Source organism: Schistocerca gregaria, chromosome 2 (genome assembly GCF_023897955.1).
Source record: "Schistocerca gregaria isolate iqSchGreg1 chromosome 2, iqSchGreg1.2, whole genome shotgun sequence".
NCBI lineage: Eukaryota > Metazoa > Arthropoda > Insecta > Orthoptera > Acrididae > Schistocerca > Schistocerca gregaria.
The window spans coordinates 391,573,907-391,596,047 of record NC_064921.1 but is presented as its reverse complement, the minus strand read 5'-3'; the positions used below and the strand labels follow the sequence as shown (position 1 = coordinate 391,596,047).

The following is a 22,141-nucleotide window of genomic DNA, read 5'->3' as shown; positions in this document are numbered from 1 at the left end:
AAACCAAGCACAAAATTATATCTGGTGTTATATTCTTTAAAACTGAGGACCAACCTTTCTCTTTTATGAAAATGCAGGTTATACTCATGTATGTTAATGGTAGTCAGTTAAGAACAAAAAGAATTTTAAGGATGCAGATGGCAATACAAGAGAGGAAGTAAAATTAGCCCAGCTTGCTTCATCACAAACCCAAAAAATGATTTAACCTGTTTTTTGTTACAACGAGTAGGAAAATTACCAAGAACATCAACTTTCTCTTTGTCGGGTGCAATTCCTTTTTCAGATACATCATGTCCTAAAAATTTAACTTCTTCCATACCAAATTTACAGTTACCTATTTGCAAAGTCATGCCTCTTGATATAATTTTGAAAACATGTATCTTAACAGATTCAAATATTGTTCCCAAGTCTTATCAGTTACCAGAATGTCATCAACATACACAATTAATTTTGAACTCATTTCACTTCCCAAGACAGAATCCAGAGCTATTATGAATCCAGCTACATATACATTTAGCCCAAATGGCACCACACAATACTGAAAACACTTACCTCCATACAAAAATGCTGTATACTTTCTAGAATTAATTACAATTGGATCTGGTGAAATCCAGAGGCCAAGTGCAAACTACTCATGTATTTTACGTAATCAAATTTGTGTAACATCTCGTCCATGTTCTCAGGATAATCATTCTCCCTGATAAGAAAGTCATTAAGATGTTCAGAGTCCAAATCAATGCTCACTCCATCATTTCTCTTACTTACCACAACTAAATGATTATTGTAGGCACTCCTACTTCTCTCTCTATTACACCCCATCTTTCCATTTTCTGAATTTATTTCTCAGTCTCATCAAAATCTACATCACGAAACACCTGATACTCACCTTGGTTCACAATGTTTTGCAAATAGTTACAACTTTTCCCACAGCTTAAGATACAAAAATTATTTTACACATAAGTATTTGTTTTAGGTTCCAAAATAAACAAATCTTTAGCATTCCATCCCAAACAAGCCTCAGCTTTCACATCCAAACCATACCGAGAATTATATTTTCTTCCAGACTGGGGATCACTAAGCATCCATCTTCAAAAGTCTTGCCTTCTATACTAAACATTAAAAATACTTGAGAGTTTACCAATTTGATTTGCTTACCTGTAGCTCCTCTTATCTTTACATCTAAAATGGGCATTTTCACAAAATTCTTACTACACTGGATTTTGTCTCTAAATTGTTCAGATATAACACAAATCAGACTACCTGTATCAATCAAACAGTTCACTTTCCACTGATCAATCTTAACCTTAATGTAAGGACATCCAAAATCTGAATCATCATCTCTGTTATTAGACATTTCACGTAAAAAATCACTTTCAATTTCATCAAATGCTATATCTACACTGTTTTCACAGGGTTTTATCAACTTTACTGGTACCATAGCATTACTTTGGTTACTCATGTTTTCAGGTAAAGATTGAACTCACTGAATGGATTCCATAGTACAATTAACATTACTTATTACAAAAGGAATACAAAATATGTTACTGTCAAAATTACACTTCCTACTTAGATCTCCTTTCACTTCACTCCACTAATTTGGATACAAATTTTGATTAACCACAGCTAACTCACTCCAGAATGCACATTTGTCTACATTATCATCAATTTGATCCCAAACAAATTTCAAAAAGTTTTCACGTTTATTCTCTATGCTTACAGATAACTCACCTTTACTGTTGGGATCACTACTCAGCATGACATTAATGAAAAACTGCTTTGACTGGAGTGGTATCCCATGACTCCCTCTTACATCACTACAAACATCACTTACCTTAACTGTATTCACAAATAACTCTGGAACTTCATTATTCTTAAACTCCACAAAAACCTGATACTCATCATCATCACATTCTTCCAAAATTACTTCATCAATAACATTGTTAACAACAATTCTCATCACTACCAAAGTGATATACAACTCACCTGCATTCATTTGCAATAAGCTACCTGTCTCAGACTTACCAACCTCAGTCAATTCACAGCTCTCATTCACATCTACATCAAAAATACCCCCAATTCATATCCAATACAGTCATTGCCCGTTTTGCATGCATCAATAACACTGTTTTATGACCAAGAGAAGAAATCACTAATACACATTATGTAAAAATTCTCATTACTTTCACATTCTGGTTTGTGATTACTGTCTGCATCATTATAATTAGACGTAGTATTACAAAATTTGATCAAAACACAAATGAGAAATCTGATGTTCCTTCTGTTTAACTTCAGATACCTGTGCCACATTATTAATACTGTTATTATTGTCTAAATGTGAGTGTAAATTGGGGGTCCTATGTTTCCTCGCTGCAAAACTGTGGAACTTCATTGAGGCAGACAGTCATTTCCTGAATAGTTACCTCTATGTTTGTTTTTTCTATTAAATTGTGTAGTTATCTCCATTGTTCCTATTCTGCTGATGTTCAAAATTTCTGTCTCAATTAGCATTTTGACCCTGATTTGAAATTACCACTATCTCTGTTTCTGTAGTTGTTCCCATTGTTATTTCTATCATTTCAGTTATTACAGTATATATCTCTTTCTACTGCCCTATCCTGCCTGTTTACACATAGTAAAAAATGTTCTAGACAATTGTCAGGTCCGTGTAGTAAATCCCATTGCAGCCTTTCTGGTAATCTCCTTTTCAGTGAGTCAATTAATGTAATTTTGTCAAATGGCCTTTCAAGGTGTGTTAATTTCTTAAAATGATTATTACAAAAGTCTTTTCAGTGTACCATTTTTCAAAACTTTGGTATGATACCCATTGACTTAAATTTAGATTTACCCACGACCAAATTTAATCTTTTGATCCTCACTCATGCCTGACACAAAACTATCTCTACAGTGGTGTAGAAAATCCATTGGATGTAAATTGTCTGATGGAAAACTTTTGATAGGAATGTTGGACCATGCAATACCACTGTTTGAATAAAGATTTTTGTGAGTACAGTTTTCCTGAACTACTGAAATTTTTTGATCTAATATATTTTCATTAGTTAGCATACTGTTTTCAACATTTAAAATTCTTTGATCTAAACTACTAAAGTTCTGTTCCATTCTTTCTGCTATGGCTGTCTGTTCAACCCTGACATCATCAATATTCTTCTCTTGTTGTGCAGATCGGGCCATGAACTCATTTTCCAAAACAATAAATTTATTTTCTAATACACTGACTTTTTCATTCACACTGTTTAATTCCTCTGACAACCATCTTTAGTTCCAAAACGTCATTACTAATTTGGTCTATTTAGTACTGTACCCTGTCCATTTTATCACTGTTTTCAGACAGTTCTGTTTTTTTTTCTGTTAACTGATAATTGACTGCACTAAATTTGCTATTTTTGTCGATCTTCATTTCCTCTAATTTTAATAAAATCCACTGCAAAATATCAGTTTTCACTTTTTCTTTGCTTTCTACACTTTCACTTGGTTCAAACATATCCAGACTACATCCTATAGCTTTCACTTCATCACCACGACCCTTGTCTCTATTCTTTTTGCTAGCAATCACATGAGTCCACCAGAAAAATTAATTTCACAAATAGTTTGTACTTTTCTGATGTCTTTCGTCACCGTTGAAACGACTCTGTTGGGCAGTTCTCTGGTCTTCTTTCATCAACTGTTTGGAGTTTCTGAATGTATATAAAGACTGGAAATAAGACAAACTTACTGTCCTTTCTCCTTGTGCAACAGATAAGACTTCATCATCAGTCAACAGATCACGGCTGATGCCCACTCTTGTAATCTTATCCTCTCACACAACACTATTAAATTCTTCTTAGTTCGTTCATTATTTTCAAAAGCTTCAAGAGGTATAAGATATACAAAAGAAAAACTTTTTACTTATCTTCATTATCTTGTTGTTGTTGGCTCCAAGTGTTGTGTCTACAGTACATCCTTTAGGCTGTAATTTTTATAAAGTTGCATATTCTTGTTGAACTGAATAAATGATGATGCTATGAATATCTTTTTATTTTATCGCATTCTTCTAAACTGCACCAACTTTACAATCTTCATTCCAGAACACTAATTCACATTGTTGCTGTCAAAGATAGAAAAACGTCTACTTTTATCTGAGGCATGCCTACCACTCCTTATATTCTGCAGTACTCACATATTCCAAAGAGCTTACAAAGCAAAAGAGTTTAGAAACTTTCTTGAAAAAAGAAGAATCATCACCAAGATTTAACATTATTTTACTAATGAGTCCAAAAATAAATTTAATAATTAGTGTTGGATTGTGCAATTAATAATATGAATATTAAGTATGACAGACATTCCATAATTTCAAATATTTTTTAAAAGAATAATAATTTCAACTATTAGTACATATCAAATGTAACAAATTAATTTCTTTTCATACATTTTAGCCTGAGCCATAATATTGTATCAGACAGCTGATATAATGTTCACCTATACAAGAATTGATAGTATACATGGTATCAGTTGTTTCTATATAAAAAAAGGTAATGTTAGAGGAGGTTGACCAATTATAACAGCCAAATGCCTTGTATAAATTACTGAAGATACAGCTGGTGATACTTTTAGCACTTTTTCTTTGGAAAAGTGTTTTCAAATAAGCATGTTTCAGATTAAATTTTGGTACTGTTCGCATTATAAACTTAATGTTGCCTAAAAAGGCTTCTTTTGCTCTGTCATTAATCACCCTCATGTTATGCTTTAAATTTTCTGAAGTTACATGTTGCAGTTGCTGAGAGCAGCCTGACAAACAAAGAAGAAATTATATTTGCTAGCACAGGAATCTTCTCCACACAACAACCTGACAAATTTATCCATTACAATGTCTCAATTTTTCCCAATTTCTCCATGAGAACAGAGAAACTGAAGCAATAAGAATTATTGCATTTTTGAATGCTGTTCACAAGCAAAAGCTGCTATTTGCTGATCTATACAGAATGTAATTATTTCTATATTTGTTGATTTTATTTTAATTTAATGTGGCAACACCTGGAAATTTGTGAAGACACAACTAGTCTGAAAAACAGATTAAAGCAAGGCAGTTTCATACTAAATAGAAACTGTAATTACGAAGCAGCACGTCAGCTTTATGAGAACTCACAGCCTAATCAGTGGAGGTAAGCTTAGGCATACAAAGAAATGAGCCTACTTCAAGATGTGACTGACAGTTATCATATGTGTGCTATCTTTCTGTATCAAAGACTTGCTAAACCTGGATTGCCATTATTGGATAAAGATCAGATATAATAAAACAGGAGTTCTATAACAAAGCAGGTGGATTCTTTCATCCTGTTATGTTTTTCTACCCCAAACATTTCTATTTATATTTTTGCAAATACCTTAAAGGTTATCACCTCATATATGGCATGTGCACACTACTGAACATCTCAAATATCAACTCAAAGCACAGCCAACTTTACTGTTCTACCCACTACGTTCATTTTGTTAATCATTTGGTGTAATTGGTTTACCTAAAAACTGCTAATCACAAATACCAGAAATTGCAAACTTTGTTATGATTGTTTGCATGTAAACTTATACCAAGTTACTAATTTTTTGATAGAGTAGAGGAAAAAGATAGATAAATAATTATAGCAACCATATGGCTAATCCTGCAAAAATGTTAGCCATTTTTCCACTCATTTAGTTTCAAAGTACTTAGCATTCTAATCTAAAACATTGTTACTCAAGTAGAATCCCACATTTTGGCAAAATAGACTGAATAATGCAATAGCAATTATTGTTTTATCTAAATGTCCTCTGTCAAATAAATCTTATTCCGCTATTCAGTTAGCCAAAAATACAAACTGTGAACTGTGTTATTTCCAAATTAGACTTACGATACACATCATTTTTGTGTCACTACGACTAGCTACTCAAAGTCACTGGTGAACTGTTAATACTTTCCTTGCCAGATATTAATACTGTGAATCAGAGCATTTATGTTAGATTACTGCACTTGTACAGTCATCATCGTTCTAGGACATCAGTCAAGTGTATTATGTGGCTTACCCATTATCTGTGTGTAAATAATAATAAATAATAGTAAATGCGATTGGCTTCAGCAACAAACAAAAGGTTATTTATTATCAAAATGCAATTAAAGTGTTTTGAACTGTAAACCTTGTATGGGCAATGTCATTTGAAATAGCCTACTTTAAACAACCATTTTTCAGCCAGATTCTAAAAGGTGCACCTACCGATGGCACATTTTTACAGGTAAATTGGGTAATGTTGCAAGTTGAAATAACTACTGACACAATTTAATATCACTGTAGGTAGTGTAAAACATGTTTCATCATTCTATGTATCAGTTACTGCACAAAGGAAATGAACCACTAGAGAAAATGGGACTGATCATTAATTAGTTAGGAATATTAACTAGAATATTAACTAGAATATTAACTAGAACCATAAGTTGAGGAAGATGGATCAAGACAGAACAGGATGAAAAGGACTGACACTGAATACAAAGTAAGTTCTAACTGACCATAGATAGGTGACAAAATATTCCTATTCCTTTTGTCTCTTTCTGTGCGATAATCTTGAAGAAAAATATTTGAAAACAAAATTAAGTGGTTATAAATACATACGGAAAGGATAGATAGCCACTCACTGTAAAGATGACACTTTGACTAGGAGACAGGCACAATGAAAGACTGTTACACATTAAGCTTTGGCCAAAGCCTTCATCAGAAGGAAAACACGCACATAAACTACACAAACAAGCACACCTCACACACACATGACCGCTATTTGTGCCTGCTCAAGACAGGCTAAAATTGAAATGCATTGAATGGGAGCAACAATCTGTAGTAGAGACAGAGAAAGGGGAGGGATAGTAGGCTATGAGTGGGGGAAGAGGAAAAAATGCTGCATACAACAGTGTACAGGAACTAGAGGTGACAGACAATGTTACCTGGTACAGCATTGGGAGGCTGTGGGGTAGGGAGGGAAAGGAGGAAAGGGGAGTAGAAAGGAGAGGAGTAGAGAGGGGTATAATATCAGTGGATGCATTGGCAGAGAGCAGTGCACAATGAGGGTGAGGGGCATGAATTGGGCGCAGCTAATAGGACAGCCAGGGCAGAACATGTGCTCACACTCCTGCCACTATTGAACACCACCTCTCCCAACATCCTTCAGATCCCAGACCCATTAGCTCATTTCTTATACACCATTCTAACTAAATCCTAACATGCAACTGCTTCTCGTTTGAAGGGAAGGTACACGAACAAAACTGTGGCACAGCCACATCGCCGGCCAGAGTGGCCGTGTGGTTCTAGGCGCTACAGTCTGGAGCCGAGCGACCACTATGGTCACAGGTTCGAATCCTGCCTCGGGCAACGGATGTGTGTGATGTCGTTAGGTTAGTTAGGTTTAATTAGTTCTAAGTTCTAGGTGACTGATGACCTCAGAAATTAAGTCGCATAGTGCTCAGAGCCATTTGAACCATTTTGAACAGCCACATAATCTGCATCACATCCTCCTATGCCAGTCTGTTTGTGGGCCATCTAGAGGAAACCTTAATGGTCTCCTAAAACCTGAAACCCCTGGTATGGTTCTGGTTCATTGATGATTCTTCATGAAATGGACTCAGGTCTGAGACACCCTATTCTCATTCCTTCACTACCTCAACACCTTTCACCTTCTCTCCCATCTGCTTCATCCAGTCCTCCTCAACCCAGCATGCCACATTCTTGGACATTGATCTCTTCCTCTCTGATGGCTCCATCCACACCTCTGTCCACATTAAACCACCAGCCATCAATAATTTCTGCATACCAGTTATCATCCCTTCCGCACCAAAAAATCTCTCTCATACAGTCTGGCTACCGTGGGGTGGCGTATACCATCAGACTTGTCTGCAATGGATGTCTCGTGTCATACCCCCACACAATCCAAGTCTTTCCACTACCTACAATATCCAACTACAAAGGACAGGATCAACTGAACCACATCCTTCATGTGGGCTTCAATTACCTAGCATCATGTCCTGATATGAGGGACATCATATCCAAGATCCTTACCACTTCTCCCAAAGTGGTGTCCCATTACCTACCCACCCTCCACAACATCCTAGTCCCTCCCTATGCCACTCCCAATCCCAGCCCCTTGCCACTGTGATCATATTGCTTTGGGAGAACCCAGATGCAAGACCTGTCCAATCCACCAACCAGAACTTCCTATTACAGTCCTATAGCATACCTGTCCTACCCCATCAGAAGCCGAATGCCCTGTGGAAGCAACCACATCATGCAGCAGCTCTGCTCCAACCATTGCTCAGCTTTTTATATTGGTATGAATACTATCCAGCAATCTACCAGGAAGAATGCCCACTGGTGAACTGTGGCCAAGAGCAAAGTGGACTATCCTGTTGCTCAACGTGCAGCTGGAAATAGCATGCTTTATTTCAGTGTCTGCATCACAACCCAGGCACTCTGGATCATCCCCTACACCACCAGCTTTTCTGAGCAGTGCAGATGGGGAATTATCCTTACAACACATTCTCCACTCCCAAAATAATCCTGGCCTCAACCTACAGCAATCCTCTGTCCACCCTCCATCCAACAGTTTCCACCCCCTTTGTGCTATCACCTCCTCCCAACTCATCTCCCCTTACCCTCATTTTGCACTGCTTTCTCCTAATACACTTACTGATATTTTCCCCTTCTCTGCTCCTTTCCTTTCCACCTCCTTTTTATCCCTTCCATCGCTCCCCCAAAGCCTCCTGTCGCTGCATCAGGCAGCCCTGTCTGCTGCCTCCAATCCCTGTATGCTCTGCCAGGTAGCACTGTTTCCTCTTCCCCCACCAATATCCTCCTATCCCCCCTCCTTCCCCACTCCACTATGGATTGTTGCTCCCGTTTGATGCATTTCAGTTTTAGTGTGGGCTGAGTAGCCAGAGATAGAAGTTATGCGTGTGTGAAGTATGATTGCTTGTGTAATGCATGTGTGTTTTTCTTTTCTGATGAAAGCTTTGGCCAAAAGTTTAATGTGTAACAGTCTTTTCTGTTGTAGCTCCATGTGTCATCCTCACAATGAATGGAAAACTGTCCTTTTCATAATTGTTGATATTCCAACTTGAACTTTCCATTAATGATTATAACATTTACATGAGGAAAGCTCCAGCTTTTAACATCTTGGAATTTTACTTACGATGTGCCGTCATTTTTACACAACCTGTAGCCAAGTATGGACACACTGCCACTAATCTGGGATTGTTCTCACAAGAAGGGTCCTCCAGTGAGTTACACACATAGCACCGGAATGATGTAGTAGCTGAAAAGATGCATAATCAGATTACATCCAATAATGAATTTGTAGTTTATATTTGAATGTCTTGTTTGTTTATTTATTCAATTAAACATGAGGACCATTTTAGTTGAATCAACTGTAATTATTTTATTCAGCATTTGGACTTTATATTTTCTCAATTTATCAGTGAACAGTATTGACAGTTAAATGTTTTTGGAATTATCTGCAAAGCCTATAAGTCTAAATTTCTTGGAAAATGTCACTCGGAAATATCTGTTCATCTAAATAAAAATGTCTTTCTTTGACCTTAGGGAAGAAGGAAATCTCTTAAACTGATGAAGTATTATTGCTACTTGATGTGCTTGCAAAATATTTATAGTTGTAATTGCTGGGTAAAATGGTTCATTTTGGTGTCCAATCCTTTCTACCTCTCCCAATCCACCAAATATCCCAGTCCACACTTATGTCACAACTACCACAAGTCCTTGCCACATGGATGCTGTCACTGTGGAAGACCCAGGTGCAAGCCCTGTTCTATACATCCCACCAAGTATGAGGGGAATTTACAAAGTAAAGGGACTTTTGAGAAAAGGAATATTTATTCTAATGATAAAAAACTGAAACATACATTATTTCTCTAATAACCTTTCTGCACTTCAACGCACTGTGTCCAGTGTTTCACAAGATCTTTGATTCTGTTAGAACAAATTTTTTTTATTGTACCTGTAACCAATTTTGCACAGTATGAATGACTTCTACATCTGTTGCAAATCTTCCTCCCCTAGATGTTTTCTTCAGTGGTCCAAACAAATAGGAATTGCTTGGAGTCAGGTCTCGACTGTATGGAAGGTGTTCCAGCCATCAAATTGCAGTTCCTTTATTGTTTTGGCTGTCCATTTGACAGAATGTAGCCAAGCATTATCTTGCCGCAGGACAACACATTTTCACAGTTCTCTGGTACATTTGGATATGATTGAAGGTTTCAGTTTAGTTTGCAACACATCACAATAGCTCTCATAGTTCACATTTTCGCCTCTTGGGATGAAATGAATGGCTACCACACATTTAAGTCCCAGAATAGTGTTAGCGTAATCTTACCAGCTGATGGTTGCTGTTTAAAGTTATTAACTTCTGGTGATGATGAGTGTCACCAAACCATGCTCACAACCTTACTTTCGGGTTCATGATGATGCACCCACATTTTGTCTACAGTAATGATTTGCTGTAAAAACCCATGCCCCTTGTGGTGGTAATGCACCAAATGTTTATGAGATATGTCAGTTCTCTGCACCTTATGCTGCATTGACTATTCTTTCAGTACCCACTTTGCACACACTTTCTGAAAATTTAGCGGCAATTTTGTCCGCTACGATTCGTCTGTTTTCCATCACCATACCCTTAACAGCTTCCAAATTGTCCTCAGATGTCAAAGTTGACAGCTTGCCCTATCTTTCCTCATCACATAGAAAAGTTCTTCCCTGTTTAAAGCACTCTATCCATTCATAGCTCTTGCTTTGCTGTCACCGTGCTGTCCTGGCATCCAATGAATAATTTCCACATGTTCAATACTGTCTGCAAACAAAAAAGTGTATCACTGTTCTCATTTCCTCCTCAGCAAAGATTGACAATGGAGCTCCCATGTTTCATGGTCTGCTATCACACTGCAACTAACACAGAAATAAGAGTGACATGTTGCATTGCGTTGTTGCAGACAACAATACTTCAGCCCTGGATACAAGCAGTCAAGCATTGTTATCAAGAAATTGCAAAAGCCCCTTTACTTTTTGACTTACCCTCATACATCCTATTTCAGTTTCATTACAGTCATACCACATCCTAGGAGAGGCAGTGGCACTTGTGGAAGTAATCATGTTATAAGTCATATCTGGTATAACTTTTTCACAGCTTTCAATGTGGACATGACTGCGAATTAACTGTCCACCCAAATGAGTGGACATTGCTGATCTGTAAGAGCAAAGTTGACCACCCTATGGCAGAATACACTCCTAAGTTCAACATTCTGAATGTCAGTGACTGCTTCACATCCTGTGTCATCTGAATCCTCCTCTAAATACCAACATACATAGATGAGTATTGTCTTCACAACACATACTTCGATCACGCAATCATTCTGGCCTCAACTGCCTCTGGACCATGTCTTTCGTCCACTTCCACTCCAGTCCCCATGCTCCCTCCCCACTTTTTGGTGAAATGATTGAGTGGATTGAAAATGAGATGCCTTATAAATCACACAACAGACCTTTCTCTGAATTTTCATAACGAAATAAAGAGTGAGAAATGAACAAATGGCACATCAGATTAACGAATGTGAGTTCTAGTTTTTTTCTTTGTTTTTGATGGGGGAGGGGAAGATGTTTAAATATAATCAGGTTAACTAAGAAAAACTAAGTTACTGATTTGAGGGAAAATTGAAATATCTGATGATAAGCAAAAACTGAAAGTTCTCTGCTTTCTCTTGATTTATATGCTCTTAATAATAGTGGAATACTGACTGATATTTAAATATATTACATTTCATGCTTGCTGCGCAAAATTTAGAAATAAAAATATATTTTGAAAAATAGATGGTCAAATGTTTTGAGAAATGATTTTCTAAAATTAAAAAATAAAGGGTCCTTCACCTATAAATTCTGGCTGAGTGATCTCATCCCAGAAGTTCAACATAGCCTCCAATCCATGGTAAAAGTTTTATCAGGCTCTTTCCACAACCTTTCCTCTGAGTTCATTTCCCTCCTCAACCTCATGACACCCCTCACACCAACTTTCCATATGCTCTCCAAAATCCACAAACTCAACATTCCTGGATGCTTCATTGTAGCTTGGTTATTGTTCCCCAGAGAAAGAGTTTCTGCTCTCATTGACCAACACCTTCAATCAATTACTGAAAATCTAGTATCCCACATCAAAGATGCCAACCACTTCCTTCACTGGCTCTTCATCATCCCCACCTTTTTACTTCCTGGATCCCTACTCATCACTGTTAACACCACTTCCCGATACACCAACATCCCTTGTATCCATGATCTTGCAACTATTGAACTTTACCTCTCCCAAAGCCCTTCAGACTCCAGACCCACTACCTCATTCTGCATACATCTTATTAAATATATCCTAATACACAACTGCTGCTCATTTGAAGGAAGGTATACAAACAAACCTATGGCACAGCCATGGGCACCCGCATCACACCCTCCTATACAAACCTGTGCTATTACTAAAGCATTCTTAAAAGAAATTTTTAAACCTCTTACTCACCTGATTAATTGCAGCATTAGAGAAAACATGTATACAACGGTTCTAAAAATGAGTGTAGTAAAACCAGTGTATAAAAAAGTAAGTAAGGAAGAAATCTCCAACTACAGACCAATATTGTTAATTCCCACTTTTAGTAAGATATTCAAAAGCATTATCCTTTCTCAGCTAAGAGCCTTTTTCACAAAACATAAACTGCTTGTAGATTCGCAGCATGGCTTCAGAAAAGAGCTAAGTACAACCACAGCAGTTACACAGTTCATCCATGAAGTTTACTGTCTGTTGGACCAGAAGATGCAGACTGCAGGTATATTTTTGGACCTGACAAGAGCATTTGATACGATAAACCATAGGGTACTTCTCAAAAAGCTAAAATCTTGTAGTATTGGGGATCAAGCCATGAATCTTCTAACCACATACCTGTTGAATCATAAGCAAAGCACTAAATTGTCATACCAACTAGATAATAAAATCATGAAATCCCAGTCCACCAGTGAACCTGTATTACAAGGTGTACCACAGGGATCAATCCTTGGACCGTTTCTCTTCCTTATATATACTAATGACATTGCACAACCCATTAACTCCCATATTGTAAGCTATGCAGATGACACATCAATCTTATTCCATGGGAGTAAATCTAAAGAGCTAGAATCTCTTGCTACTAGTGGTGTAACAGAAGTAACAAAATACTTCAATGATCAGGGACTCAAGGTGAATGTCACCAAATCTCAACTACTGGCATTTAAAACAGGCAGTTCTCATCACAACAATATGAGTAGTGTGTGTAATATCTCTGCAACAGAAAATGGTAACTAAATACCTGGGTGTATATGTTAATGAAAATTTGTGGTGGCCATAAGACATTAATTTCGTATGCGGAAAAGTCAGTAGTGTCATATGTCTCCTCAGCCAGCTCGCAAAGACAGTTCCTAGCCAAGCACTGAAATTAGTATATTATGAACACTTTACCCCTTTCTCAATTACGGAATTGAACTATGGGGCTGTGCAGCTGATGTACATTTAAAAAGAATACTACTAATACAGAAAAGAGCAACAAGACTTATACATGGGATGGGATACAAGAGATTCATGTTGTGAAGTGTTTGTGCAGCATGAATATCTGACAATATATTCTCTGTACATCTTCAAAATAGTTGTAGTTTTTATAAGTCAACCAACAGAAGCTATCAAGGGCAGTGATGTACACGATCACAACACTAGAACAAAGTGTAACTATTTACGTAACAGAACAACAATAAAAATGACTGATAGAAGTCCATATATCAGTGGTTTGATTTGGTATGACAAGCTACCAAACTTTCTAAGAATGTACACGGGATATGTTTTTAAAACAAAATTAAAATCTTTTCTAATAGAAAATCTTTATATTCTTTCAATGAATTTTAAGATAGTGATTGTAACATGAGGCATTAGCATATAAGCTGTAATGTGATAAATGTAAAAAACAGACGTAAGAAGCAACAGCTACAGAATATAGTGTATTTTATAAGTATAAATATAACCATAGTATTAAGTCTGACATTTGCAGAAGCCATCATTACGATGGCTCCATGCAAAGAAAATGTAAATAAATAAGTAAAAATAAATAAATGTGCCACCTACAGGAAACATTCTTAGCTTTCCAAAACCTAACCCCTGGTCTGGTTCACGTTCATTGATGATATATCCATGATGTGGACTCAGGGCCAAGACACCCTATCCTCATTCCTTCAACACCTTACACCTTCTCTGCCATCTGCTTCACCTGCCCTCCTCAACCCAGCATATCATCTTCCTGGACATCGACCTCTTCCTCTATAATGTCTCCATTCACAACTCTGTCCACATTAAATACACTAACCACCAACAGTATCTGCATTTTGACAGCATACCTGCTATGACAAGAACTCCTTTGTCCAGTATGAGGTCTGTTCAAACATTCCAGAACATTTGCATGAATGGTGTGCTGGAGTGAAATGCGGTAGGCATCTCTGCATACACATGTTTAATGTGTAACTACCAGAAGTTTCATTGTTGTATGTCTGTTAGGTACTGTTTAGTGTTGTGCTGAATAGAATGTCATTTCACATAGTCCGTGAATTCCAAGATGGCAGAGTTAGAGGTGCAATGAGTCAGCATTAAATTTTGAATGAAACTCAAGAAAACTTTACAGAGACAAGCCAAATAATGCAGATGTTGATGAATGCTGAAGCTGTACTTGATGTTGCAAATGGTTCACATGATTGACAAATGGGCAGACAGAAGTTAAACATGATCCTTGTTCAGGATGCGCTTCGATGACTACCAACAATGCTCATGTCAGAAAACTTCAAATACGCAGACAGCGCTTAGCATGATCCAGCAAGAGGCATAATAAGACTGCCTCCAGAAGTGAAAATGGTTTTGGGAGTGGCTTATCAGTTGCGGAGGAGAAGTATTTTGAAGGAAATCATACAGAAGGTAAGCATAGTAAAAGGTAAGCATAGAAAAAATCTGTGGGCAAAGTTCCAGAATTTTTTGAAGACCATGTATGCTAAATGTCTCACAAAGGTGTTCAGAGACCAAGTCTGCAAACAGATTTTCCAAGCAATATTTACACAAACCCCCCAATCTTCCCAAAACCCCCAACAACCAGCTACATTGGAGCACTCTCTTCATCAGCGAATATGACTCTGGACAGGAACAACTGAGTCATGTCCTTCATCAGGGCTTTGATTATCTATCATAAAGCTCTGAAATGAGGACATCAAAATTAAGATACTTACCACGCCTCCTAAAGCGGTGTTCTGTTGCCCACCCAACCTCTACAATGTCCTAGTCCATCCTTATGCCGCAGCTAATTCCAGCCCCTTGCCACAGGGATCATGTTCCTGTGGAAGATCCAGGTGCAAGACCTGCCCAATCCACCCAACCAGCACTTCCTATTCCAGTTCTGTCACACGCTTACCCTACCCCACCAGAGACTCACCACCTATGAAAGCAACCATGTCATACACCAGCTCTGCTGCACTCATTGCATGCCTTTTTATATTGGTATGACTACCAACCAGCAACCCACCAGGAAGAATGGCAGCTGCCCGACTGTGACCAAGAGCAATGTGCACTATCCTGTTGCACAACACATAGCTAAAAATAAAATACTTGATTTCATGGGCTGCATCACAACTCAGGCCCTCTGGATCATCCCCTCCACCACCAGTTTTCTGAGCTGTGCAGATTGGAGTTATCCTTACAACACATTCTCCACTTCCCAAATAATCCTGGCCTCAACCTACACTACTGGTAAAGGAACAATGAGGTTAGTGGTACACTATGACTATGTTCAATATCACTTTACGCTATTGTTCCTGCCGTCAAGCAACTGAGTGTCTGGTAGACGTTTAGGAAGACATTAGAGTTTATCAATAAAATGTCTCAAACATGTATGCATGAGCAGTGTTTGAGGTACACACACCAATAACACAATTAACAGAAGTGAAAATGTCTGCTGTTATATTACTGAAAATATCTTAGTGACAAAACATGAATTATATATGTTACATGGTGCACATGCAGTATCTATGCAAAGGCATTTTGAATAATAGACACAAAGGACTGTCTGAGGATGTGAGTCACAGTAGTTTGCATAGCCATTTAGTCAATATTCTTGTCAGACACACACCCTCTTACCTTCTTGTACATCAATCAGCCAGAACATTATGACGACCTACCTAAGAGCCAGTATGTCCACCTTTGACACAGATAACAGTGGTGATGTGCTGGTATGGAACCAATGAGACCTTGGTAGGTCACTGGAGAGAATTAGCGCCACATCTGCACACACAAGTCACCTAATTCCTGTAAGTTTCTGGGAGTGGGTGATTAACTCTGACACCACATTCAATCACATTTCAGATGTGATCAGGTTCAGATCTGGCGAGGGGGGGGGGGTGGGGGGGGGGGACCCACCACATTGTTCCTTGAACCACTCCATCACTCTCCTTGCCTAGTGACATGACTTGTTGAAAAATGCCACTGCCAGTGGGAAACATGATCATCATGGAAGGGTGTACATGGTCTGAAACCAATGTACAGTACTCGTTGGCCATTATGGTGTCTTTCATGCTCCATTGGACCCACAGATATCCATTTAAATGTTCCTCCGAGCATAATGGAACCACCACAAACTTATCTCCATCCTGCAGTACAGGGATGGAGGTGATGTTCCCCTGAAAGACGATGGATTTGTGCCCTTTCGTCAGCATGAGGAAGAAAGGTATTGGGATTCATCAGACCATGCAACACAATACAACTGCATCAACGTCCAGTGCCAATGGTCATGTGCCCAGTCAGTTGTAGTTGCTGATGTCATGGCATGAACATTGGCACATGCATGGTCATTGACTATGGAGGCCGATTGTTAGGAGTGTTCAGTGCACTGTGTGTTCAGATGCACTTGTACTTTGTCCAGCGTTAAAGTCTGACACTAGTTCCACCACAGTTCACTGTCAGTGTTGTTTTATGTTCTACCCATCCTACAATTGAATTGAATTGATTTGATTTGATTTTATCAGGGAAGCAAAAACAACATTGGTCAAGTCCACTGCTGCTGGCACCAAAACAGAGTTTATTGTGTGGTATCATTCCCTGTGTCTCTAGTAAAGCCAACGAATGCTCTTTAACAGTGCAAGGAGATCCTTTACCATTGCTTTGCTAGACACAATTTCTTCAGGTTTGGTTGATCCGAATATCGAATGTGATGTGGCTTCCTCGCCCACACCACACATCCTGAATTTGGGGTCTTCTTCTATTATCCCCATTGTATGTAGGCGTTTTTTGAAGTTCCCATGGCCTGTCAATAGTCCAATCATGAGTTTCATTTCTCTCCTGCTCAAGCTCAGGATTGAGAGACTTCTCTTAGAACATGGTTTCGGATCAATACTTTGCCATGTTTTTGCTTTTGGACCTTAGCCCTATATTATACATGCTGTCTCCTTGTCCAGTCTCATAGTTTTATTTTGATCATTGCCTCGGTGATTGTCAGAACAGGTTCTGGTCCAATAAATGATGTCATCGGCCCTATCCTGGCCAACCTATTGGCTTGCTCATTACCACCAATCCCTGAGTGACCAGTGATCCTCAATAGGTTTACCTAATGCTCTCCCCTCGCTCCACAAGGACTTTGTGGCATTCTGCCGCAATCTTTGATCTTGTTGCAGAGGTTGCCAGTGCTTTCAGGGCTGCTTGACTGTTTGAATAAATGAAAATGCTACAATCTCTGTAGCACCTCCGCAAATTCTCCTCCATGCATACCCTGATAGCAGTTATTCCCGCTGGAAACACAGTGGCCATCTTCCCTAGAGATATTGCACTTTCCAGCCTTGGCTGCACTCCTTATACCCTGGGCCCAATGCCTTGGTCTGTTTTTAAAACGTCAGTGAACCAGACTATGTCCCCAGTATGGTGTCGAAGTTTGTTCTCACACAAAGGCTTGCTGAAGCAGCTGGGAGTTATTATATAGTTGGCCACCATTTCCCCAACCATACCTATATCTACCTCACTCAGTATTTTAGTGTGAGTTTTTGCCAGTTTTTAACCTGTGTGCTCAAGCTGCTGCCTCCATTTTAGCCACAGATGTAATGAGGGCATGTCCAGCATGATTTCCATCCCAGCAGTGGGTGTGCTGCTAATTCCACCTGTAATGGCTAAGCAGGCCAGTCTCTGCACCTCAGCAAGCTCCTTAGCAGCTACCTGCTGTTCTACCTTTTTCCACCACACTGTAGCCCCATAAATAATCAGAGGTCTTACTAACGTGGTGTATATCCAGTACATACCCTTGGAGCTTAAGCCCCAGTCATTACCAAAAGCTCTCCTGGTACTCATTAGAGTATCTTTCACCTTCGAACAGGTGCTCCTTATGTGAGGGGTCAACAATAGTTTCTCATCCATGGTTACCCCTAGATATTTCACTATCCTCTTAACTGGAAGAGTTTCATCGAGAAGCTTGAGATTCCAATATGTGTGTTGGATCAGTACTTGAAAATTTGTCAAGTATTACTATAACAAGATCATCTGCTTATCCCTGGCAAAAGTACTGCCTAGAGCTTAATTCTACAATGAGTTCATTCACCACAAGGTTCCATGGAAGAAGGGACAGAGCCCCTCCTTGAGGACAGTCTCTGGTGGTGTTGATTACAATTTTTTCTTGCATCATGGTGGTTTCTACCTTTCTACCACTAAGCATGTCTTTAATCTACCTGTAAATGGTGGTCTCCAAGTCACACAATTCTGCAGCCTTAACCATGGATTCAAAGCTCACGTTGCTAGAAGCCCCTTCAATGTCCAAGAAGATTCGGAGAGCTATTTCCTAAAAGTGTAGTGCTTTCTCTACCTTCCTAACAAGCTGGTGGAGTGCAGTTTCACACGATTTTCCTGGTTGGTATGCATGTTGATTTATGTGTAGAGGGACCCTAGTTAACCTCCTCTCCCTAATATGCACACTGACCAGTTTTTCTAATGTTTTAAGAAGAACGGAGAGCAGACTGATTGGTCTCATACCCTTGGCCTTGGTATGATCAATCTTCCTGGCTTTGGAATGAAGACAACCTTCACTGTCCTCCAGACATTAGGAACGATTCGTGCTGCTAGGCTAACCCTAAGAAACCTGTATAGGAATCTTATTAAGTTCACTCCTGCTTGTTGCAGGAGTGCTGGAAAAATTCCATCTGGACCAGGTGACTTGAAAGGTTGGAATGTTCTCACTGCCCATTGGATTTTACTATGGTCAACACATTCTCTGGCAGATTCCCAGTTCTCCCTATGAATACCTGAAAACTGATATCTCACAGGGATCGTGTCCTCATCTATGTTGTCTGTCAGAGTACCTTGAGGAAAATAAGTCTTGAGGAGTAGTTCCAGTGTTTCATGTGCTGCTCTTATATACTCCCCATCCTCTTTCCTTAAAGTTCCTCCTGGATTAATTGGTATATCACTGAGGATTTTGTGAAGTCTGGCCTGAGCAGCCGTACCCTCTACCTCCTCACAGAAAACTGAGACTGTAGTACTATAGGTCCGTTTCCATATTTCTTACCTCAGCTTTTTCTGGATATGCTTATCCTGGGAAGTGGGAGGCTTAGATTCCTCACTTGTTCTGCTACTGCCTGCCCTCGATGTAGAAGGGGTTTATACACTCCCTTCGTCTTGGCACAGTCTTTACTGGAGGTCTCGGGCTGAAGCCCATTTAGTTCACTCCATTTTTGTTTAGGAACCCACTCTTTTCCTTCCTTTAGCTTTTGTACTCTAAGAAGTTTCCTCCTCTGGGCCCCACAAAAGTCTTTGATCTTAACCTGGTCCAACTTCTTAGTAAGCATTCCCACTACTTGAACAGGCCTGTCCCCCTATTCAGCCAAGGGGCTGTTTTCCACCCGCTCCAGCCCTGATGTTTGGGTGTCTGAGGTCTCAACTTGCCCTTTAGTATTACTATTTCCTTTCACGTCCAGTTTGGTCCCACGAGGGTTGGGGATCTAATAGGTCCACACCATGAAAACCCCATGCGGTGAAAGGCTAATTACTCAGGGAGGTTGTCTGGTATCCCTGAGGCTCAGTTCATGTCACATCTTACCATGTGCCATGCACCCCTCGGCATCGATCGCATCACACCTTCGGTTGGGTATTGAGGAGTTGGGAAAAGACAAGGAATGGAAGTGGGATGACAGGTCGTTGTGGGACACACTTAGTCTGGTCCATCAGCCAAGACCTTACTGACAGTAGGTTCCCACAGCCGGCATAGCCCTCAGCTTCCTGCAAACGCACAAGCCTCCTCACCTGCACAGACTACTTCAAGGTGGTGTCCCCCGGGGAGGAGCCTATGATGTCTGACATATGTAATCGAGGGTCGCAACCCAACGCCATAATGTCTGGATATGGTTTCACCATATGTTGAAGACAGTCCCCACAGCACTATTAGAACACATGACAGGTCATGCAGTTACCAAAAATGCTCGTGCTCAGACTCCAAGCCACCAGTCTTTCTCTTGGTCAAACTCAGATTGTTTACCTTCCCCATTCTACACATGGACAGTGCGCTCACTGATACTACATGGACTGTGCATGTGTCTGACTAGCAGTCATTCTTACCAGGTGATGCTGCTATTGCCTGGATGGGTTTATATGGATAACAGGTCAGTGGTCATAATGTTTTGATTGATCAGTGTAGTTATGAGTTGTTCGCTGTTCAAGTATTGTAAGATCACTGGTCAAGGACCAGGATGATAGAGAGTTTTGTTGTGTGTTACGGTAATTTACCACACTTGTATTTCACATTTTATTATAATATAAGCACATAGCCTCAATGGCATATTCGTAAATGTAAACTTGAATTCATTTGTTTGTTGAGAGATGTATTTGTATACACAAATTTCACTTTTACTGCAATTTGAGAAGTGTGAAATTGCAAAACCTATGTGGATAATTTATGGGAAATTATGGAGGAGCTGAAATGCAAGTCTGGTATTGACCCATGGTGTATACACTTTCAGCATATCATTTCAAAAGAATGTCTTACAGATACAATGCATGCATGTTGTTTAAACATCCTTCTAGCAGATTAACCATGTGGGTCTTGTAGTTGAGTGAGTTTGATTAATAGTTGTTCAGCAATCTGGGAGAAAACATACAAATGCACATACTTTCCACTTGAAGGTTGCAGCGCTGCAAATGTTTGGGAAAGGAATGAGTGCCAGGCAGACAGAACAGGCAGCTGATGCAGACTGTCAGAAATTTAGGTCACAGTTGCAGTTCACAACACATGTAAGCGTACTTTGCACATCAACATGACCATGTTTTGTCAAGTCATGTGGGCCAAAGAGCAACTGATAGCACAGTGGCTGAGAAGTTTTGGTGGTGTACAAGAAAATGAAATGTTGAACTGCATTCCATGTGTCCAACAGGCAGATATCAGTCACAAAAAGATATCTCTTCAAAGGTTGCCCAAACTGTCTAAACCCTTTGAAATGATACAGCTTGATATTTTGGGTCCATTCAACAGAACTCCAACTCGTAATAAATGCATATTAACCCTTTCGCTATGGTGAACTTCTGTAGAAGTCAGGAGAGAAGGTGCTGCTCAGCCAGTGGACTGGTGCAGCAGTCAAGTGCAGTCCCTGCAGCCCAGCTGGTGGACTGCTGTAGCATTTCTCCACTGCACTATGCTTGAATTGTGTGGAAGTTTGACTTGGGCGCCATCTAGTGGCTTTGTTCAAAGTCTGTAGCTGACAACAGAGTCACTAGATGGCAATGGCATTCAGTTTGAAAGCATTGGCTTTGTTTGAGTTGCCTACTCATTTCCCACTTTGTTTCTAATTTGAAGTGACATGTTGTTAACCTCAGTTAGTTTCTACTAGAAGTTATATGGTAGATAAGTCATACACAGTGGAGGAAGCTCTTGCTCTCATACTGGGTAGTGACTTTGAAGATGAAAGCAAATCATCGTCCAAATCTGACAACGAACATGAAACACCTATTGTAGCTGCTTCTACATCAGGTACATGTGCTACTCCAGCTATTCCATTGACATCCCCAGATTTGTGTTTGT

General features: G+C 39.3%; 1 protein-coding gene across 3 annotated transcripts in view; it reads right to left on the bottom strand.

Moving 5' to 3' along the window:
• LOC126321701 (uncharacterized) overlaps positions 1-22,141 on the bottom strand; it is an 86,738-nt gene that overhangs the window by 52,159 nt on the left and 12,438 nt on the right. For 2 of the 3 annotated variants that reach the window (XR_007558489.1, XM_049994208.1), the window contains exon 2: positions 9,196-9,318. Coding sequence is in view for 2 of the 3 variants with exons in the window: in XM_049994208.1 (XP_049850165.1) it covers positions 9,196-9,318 (123 nt within the window). In the remaining variant the exon portion in view is untranslated. The remainder of the gene's footprint in view (positions 1-9,195; positions 9,319-22,141) is intronic. The other variant, XM_049994209.1, reaches the window with a different exon arrangement.